This window comes from Eleginops maclovinus, chromosome 16, assembly GCF_036324505.1.
Source record: "Eleginops maclovinus isolate JMC-PN-2008 ecotype Puerto Natales chromosome 16, JC_Emac_rtc_rv5, whole genome shotgun sequence".
In the NCBI taxonomy this organism is placed as follows: Eukaryota; Metazoa; Chordata; class Actinopteri; order Perciformes; family Eleginopidae; genus Eleginops; species Eleginops maclovinus.
The window spans coordinates 12401092-12408030 of record NC_086364.1 but is presented as its reverse complement, the minus strand read 5'-3'; the positions used below and the strand labels follow the sequence as shown (position 1 = coordinate 12408030).

At 39.9% G+C, this 6939-nt stretch overlaps 1 protein-coding gene across 1 annotated transcript; it reads right to left on the bottom strand.

Annotated features, from left to right (window-relative positions):
- Positions 1 to 583: 583 nt before the first annotated feature.
- Positions 584 to 6865, bottom strand: rdh8a (retinol dehydrogenase 8a). The gene is made up of 6 exons (XM_063902966.1): positions 6491 to 6865; positions 3958 to 4119; positions 2760 to 2939; positions 2046 to 2139; positions 1764 to 1947; positions 584 to 1609 (listed from the first exon to the last, which is right to left on the bottom strand). Exons 1-6 carry the CDS (start codon positions 6594 to 6596, stop codon positions 1391 to 1393), a joined length of 945 nt encoding a protein of 314 aa, XP_063759036.1. The 5' UTR covers positions 6597 to 6865; the 3' UTR covers positions 584 to 1390.
- Positions 6866 to 6939: the final 74 nt, after the last annotated feature.

Sequence of the window (6939 nt, the reverse complement as noted above, 5' to 3'; positions counted from 1 at the left end):
TGTGTGTGTGCACAGCAGAAACCTGCACAAATGTAAAAACTAATAAATGCTCTGTAGGAGGCACAATGCATCTTCACCTGTATGAAAAACAACTTAAAATGTCTCTAAGCTGTGATTTTATTGTTATGTGAACATTTTCTAAAATGCTTCCATTAAGGGATATAATTTTCCCACTTTGCATTTTAAAATGATCAATATACATTGAGGTTGACTATTGTCATTGAAACATTGTTACAAATCAAACATTTGTATCAAACCTGCTATGACACACACACACACACACACACACACAAAACCATGCCAGCTAAATTATCAATTTGGCCAACTCTTCAATTGTGTTGAACCTGTCTATTTCAGGCCACTTCGGACAAATTCCTTTACACTACAATTCATGATATGCCGGCTGTCGAGCCTGTTAAATCCACAGGTTTGTCACCAAGGAAAAAAACAATGAAATACTGCCCTCTCTTGGTACACAAGGATTCTTTCAACCAGAGAGAATTACCTTGCAGAACCTAAATTATCAAGAAAGATATTCAAAGTAATCACTTTTATTATTTATACCCTTAAAAACGAAATATACTTTTGAGGGTAAATCAGAATTCAGTTTATTTTTAAATCAAGATTCTGGATTATAAATATCTGACCCACCCCTTCACAAACCTTAAAAAATCGAAAACAATCAAATTATCAACAACAACAAAAATCTGATTGAACAGCAGTTATGACCATGAGAACACTACGCAGAGGAAAACATGAACTTTAGGGCAGAAAACAGAAAAGGTAGATATTATTTATGTTTCTGTCATACATGTTATAAGTCTAATCAGCCTGAGTGAACAGTCACCTCGAGACTACAAGTTATAGCATTATTATTACACTTTCACTATCATTTTATTGTTTCTCTCTGTAACTGAGTTTGTGCTTAGTTACAGAGTTGTGTGTATATGGGGATTGTATTTCATGTCCTTTCTCATTTCAAAAATATAGACATCTAACCACTATATAACCACTTTAGCTCTGACTAAGGCATGACCTTAGATTTATAGTATGTACAATAATCAAATGTGTGTGATGCTTGTTTTTCTGTCGTGTGTGTGTGTGTGTGTGTGTGTGTGTGTGTGTGTGTGTGTGTGTGTGTGTGTGTGTGTGTGTGTGTGTGTGTGTGTGTGTGTGTGTGTGTGTGTGTGTGTACTTGAGGTCATCCTACGTATCTGGGACAAACCTGTGCAATTGTGCATATTTTCTGGCAAAGCTTATTATGCTAGTGTCTTTGAACTAAAGAAGCACCTTTTCTCCCCAGAGTTACTGGCTCTAGCTTACCAAGAACTAGTGGGGATCAACAAACTAAGGGTAAGGGGGGAGCACCTGTCCACCCTCTACAGTTAGGTTAGATGGTGCGTCTACGCAGGCAACTGCATGTCAGGCACTTGAGGATGCTCATGGTGATGTGCATGAGAGGTCCAAAATTGAAGAGCAGGTTGTAGAAGGTGTTGACAGACAGGCCACCAGTCTCATCAGCATACTTTAAGGCCACAATTGGTGTGTAGAGGCTGTTGGTGAGGTTCCTGAAGCGAGGGCTGTTTGACTCAATAACCTTTTTGATGCACTGGAGAGACGAGAAGAAAAAACATTTTTTACTTATTTCATTGTTATATAGATTTCTTGAATGTTTGTACCAGTTAGTTATTAGAGACACACTTTATTGTTCCTTGAATCCTTAAACAGAATGGCCCAATGTGAATTAAAAACCATTCCCTTACTTTGGCTATGTCATCTGGCATCTGGCCCATGGCTTCAAATATATCTATGGATGATGGCAGGTAAACGTCTTTAAAATAACGAATTGTGTCGGCATCTGCTCCTGGATACTCCATCTTGGCTACATCCTCCATCATCTTTGTTTCAAACTCAGTGTGCACTGGGCCAGGCTCGATCATGGACAACCTGTGGGGAGTCAGATGCAGAAATGCCTGTGAAATAGCATGTACACTACAAAGCAAAGACAGATGCGAAAGAAGAACAGAGGAAAGAGGGTAATCTACCGGATATTGAACTTCATCAGTTGCACGGCCATACTCTCACAGAAACCTTCCATGGCAAACTTAGAGGCAGTGTAAACATCATTGAACACCACTCCTAAATCAACAAAACAGAGAGATAAGGGACAGTGTCACTGCTTTGTATTCTTTTTCACTTCACACTACCCAATTAACAGCAGACAGGCGTCAGATTTAATTTACACATAATGGCCTAAGATACTCAAATCAACAAAGTAACAGATACATGACAAATAGTACAATATTAGAGCCAGAACAAAGTGAGAGTCTGTTCAGCCTACTTGCATGTGATTAACAACTTGTAGCATATTCTTTAACTTATCCTGAAAAACCACCCAAATCTGACATTTAAAACAAGTTCAAACAAACACTAAAAAAATTTGCAAAAAGTCAGGAGAGCAAACCTTTACTGGAAATATAAGTCAAAGGTAGAGAGCTCATAAATAGAATAAAGTTATGCCTTTAAATACACAAATATGTATTACTACTTCAAGAAAACAATGCATTTTAGATTTACATTTAGTTTAATAAACTGTATTACGTTTTCTGAGAGCATTGCTCCTGTCAATATCTGCAAAGACTTAGTACATGTCTTTTCACACCCTGTTTGAATTATTAGTATATTTTCATGTGTTCTTGGACCAATACTTAACCCGATTGCAGATTTTATCCTGCATTGTTAAATACACAAAAACCTACCCTGAAGACCCATGACACTGCTCATGACCATGATGTGCCCTGAACGCCTCTTCTTCATGTCAGGCATCACTTCTTTGATCATGCGAACAACACCAAAGAAGTTGGTCTCAAATACTCTTTTCATCTCCTCGATGCTGATGCTTTCCACAGGTCCCAGCAAGCCCACACCTGCATTGTTGACTGACAGGAGACAAGCAGACGCAGGGATGAAATACTGCCACATTGTTATTATCAAAATGATAATAAGATATTGTTCTGCAGTGACTTAATATGAAGTGATATGTGGTTTGTATGCACTGCTCACTGGCCTTTTTACAAAATAGATCCCTCTGCCATAGATTCCAAATGGTATTTCTAAATATTGCCACCAGATGTCAGTGTATGACAACAGTGAAGTGTGATGTAACACCAGTCAATGTTGCAGGGCTACTGGTCTTAGTATTGAGGTGAAGTGGGATGTTGTTTAAGATTTAGAGTATGGTGGAGAGAAGAAATTTTGAACGATCAACACCATTGAAAATCTGAGATTTTCTCGGGTTACAAAATACATTGTCTGCTTTGTTTGAGCTGTAAGCACCCTAATTAAGATAAGTAAAAAAGCAAAAGGTTTCATGGCATAGAGAGCTAAACCTTCAGTTTCAGATAATTTTCACACACATCATATTAGCATGGTGGTCCTTTCTGTTTGGAAGCAGAATCTGTCTGCCCACTAGAATTTCAAGACTCTCCTAATGTCCTCCCCCCACCTACTCATTATGTCAACTGCAAAACCTACGCTACAAGAGACTGAAAACATTTCAGTTACTTCAAAAATGTTGTCCTAAAGTTGTGATATTAGTACAGTCATAACACTGTCCTGTGATATTTAGCTTTTCCACTTGACAAGTCTGTTATATGTTTACTGTTTCTCTCTCTCTCAGGAAAGTATGACATCACATTTTGCTCAAAAAAAAAGTCTACTTTCATGGAAAGGTTTACATTTAGTCTATGCATTTGGATATCACTTTTAGACACAAATAGACATACTAAGTCTTATAGTACTTTAGTTATTGACTGAAAGTCATATACTAAAAGTATTGTGGAACTTATCGGAAATATATGTGAAGAAACAAAACATGCCATTCAAATGTTATTCAAAGCTAGGGAAGGGGTCATATAGGAGGCATAGAAAGCCTAGTTTCAGGTTTATCCCACTCACTGAGGATATCAATATGGCGGTCTTTGACATTGTTGATGCACTGCTTTACTGAATCGTCACTGCACACGTCTAGTGGAAGCAACATCAAGGTCTTGCCATAGGCATCTCCTGCTGCCTCCACTAGCTTGTCCTTCTTCCTCAGGTCCCGCATGGTGGCAATGACTGATAGGGACAGACAGAAAAGAGCAAAATACGATGTTACTCATACATATGTTGTGGATTCAAACTCAATGGTATAACACTGTTTTTTTACTTCTATTGGAACCAAATACATCAACAGTATTAAGATGACTTTTTGGTTAATTAAGTCCAAAAACAGTACAGAAATAGTTCCTCTTTTTAAAAAAGAAAAACACTCTTGATCCATTCTCCCACTAAAAAAGTGACTCACAGTACTGTGAAACCTGTAATCTGTGCCCAAATGGCTTTTCTAACACACACACACACACACACACACACACACACACACACACACACACACACACACACACACACACACACACACACACACACACACACACACACACTCACGCACGCACCCATGGACTCACCCACCCTCACACACACACACACACACACTGTTGTGTCAGAGTCGTGCAGGTCAAAGTTCTTAGCAGGGACCACGCCTGACATAGCATTGATTTCCTCTGAACTTTAAACGTTGTGTGACATTAAACCACAGCAGATTCATTTATCATGACAAGCGACAGCAGCTATCCCCACTGTGTTGACTTGACTTTCATGGCTTCTTTAATGTTGTATGTCGTGCTATCACTTTGCTGACTGTCACAATCTAGCAGCAAGAAAGGGATACAGTGGTGTTGCACAATGGCAATCGGGGAAGTAAACAACCTCTTTGCACACATTCATTTGAATCTACCTGTTGTCCTTCACAGACAAAGGTAAAACATCACTTTATTCTTGTTTGAACAGAGACATAGCTGCCTAAATAAATAAAAGAGGGAATCAGTGTTGTTTTGATTTGCAATGCAATGTCACTGATGTTTCCTTTTATGTTGTACATAAATTAAACAAGGTCAATTGTTTTGAGAATGTTGCAGAATTTGAGAATGTAAGTGTCATGTTTTTGCAAATTTTTATATACACACTATGGATTAATGACGTCTAACTAAGTCTAATCTTACGATTTGAGAGCTGTGTGTCCATGAAGCAAGCAAGAGATTATTTTATTGGTAGAGAAGTGAACAAGAGATCCATTGTTCTTCTGGCTCCTGCAAGAATTAGCCTACTCTTGGGCTGCATAAACATTTTTGAATAAACCACATTGCATTGCACACACAAAGGTCTTTTGGGGGTTATTCTGAGTTTGGTGCATGTTACTGCAACTAATTAATACTTTACGCACAATGCAATATTTAATCTCTGTTGGATTTCCTAAAGAGCCTGGGAAAAGGGCAGATCAGCTTCATTGCTCAGAGGTGGCCTTATTGAAAGCAGGTCACGTTGTGAAAAAAGTGCTCAAACCAGTGTTATGGGAGCAGTTAATCGCTTATATTTTGCTCATCTATTTCACGGTAATAAATCCAATCAGATCCCGCATGGCCGTCCAAAGAAAAAATATACTTTTACTAACCCTTGCACTGTGGGTTTTTTAATGGCAAAACAGAAAGCCGTACAACTCACATTTATTTAATAAGATAATGTATAAGATGACTGCTGAAATCATGGGTTTCCGTCTTTACACATTGACTGCAGCCCTACAGCTAATTATGTTATTCAGTACAAAGTCACATCTAACAACAACAGGGGTCTTGAGGGCCAATTCTTACCAACAGGGGTGGGGGTGGGTAGGTGGTCTGATGTAATTCTATCTGAGGCTCCGTAACATAGTAACGTTTTGGATCTCCAATTCCTAGAGTGACATTAACGATGGCTGGGAAGCAGGAGAGGAGACGCACAGACCAACAGTGTCAAAGTGGGACACCCGAAATCCACCGTGCACCAATGAAGACTTCAAACAGCCCCTTGCTCTAGAGTGAACCCTTGCTTGTACAGGTCTCAAACTTTGTCCCCCTTTCAACACTCGCTCCAGTGAAGGGACTATAGGCACATTAGACACGGTACTAAACCGGAGCAGGCGGTCTACAATTCACTGCGATAAAAGAGGGCTTTGTGCTGGAGAAGTCACTTGAAAGAAAACTGACAAGACTCCTTTTATGATTCCGCCAGGAAAGCGGCATCCTCGCAGAGCCCTAGCCTGGAAACTGTGCTTGCAGATGATAATTGTTGAACTAAAGGGGCGACTGAATCCCATTCCTTATAAAAGTATATGGATCCGATATCACTAGAGTAGTTATATCAAGGGACACTGCACCAAATAACTTATTTGCCTTTAAGACGAATAGTTGCACTTTACACTCAACCGAACTGTGTGCGTAAAGGAGGATCGGTGCAGCTGCAGAGCTTTGCAGGGAAAGTAAACAAGGAATAGGGTTTCAAGCGAACCAAACTGTTATAGGCTTGCTACTTATAGGTCCAATCAAAGAAACAATGTAGAAGAAAGCGCATTTACCATGGTAACGCTTCTTTTCATCTTTGGCCAGCGTGACGGCGATTCGTAACCCAATGCCGGAGGAGCAGCCGGTGATTAGCACAACTTTCTGCCCGCTGTTCGCCATGATTTGTCCGCGTAGGCGCTGTGTTTTTCAGCGGTCCTCTGCTCTGGATGGTTGCTGCCGAGGGAGCTACCGACCACCGGACTTTAAAAAGCTAAAGCGGATCATGCAGCCACCGCAACCATGTGAGCCTCTAATTCAGTCACATGTTAAATAAAATCAGTAAGCAAAAACGACGTAGCATTGCAAACACCCCTTTAGGACAAGATTTCAAAACATGATAGGTGCCGCTTGCCCTGAAAATGAAGTTAATTCTTTTAAAATGTGTGCGGTCGTGCATGCGCGCACGTGCGTGTTTTAGAGGGGGCAGTGCTTAGTTGATTTTTGAGCTGGTGACCCCAACAAC

Coding starts and splice junctions, on each gene's coding strand:
- rdh8a (XM_063902966.1), bottom strand. CDS start 6,596: ATGGCGAACAGCGGGCAGAAAGTTGTGCTAATCACCGGCTGCTCCTCC. Junction 2,140..2,759: donor CAGTGTCATGGGTCTTCAGG/GTAGGTTTTTGT, acceptor TTGTTGATTTAG/GAGTGGTGTTCAATGATGTT. Junction 1,610..1,763: donor TGCCAGATGACATAGCCAAA/GTAAGGGAATGG, acceptor TCGTCTCTCCAG/TGCATCAAAAAGGTTATTGA.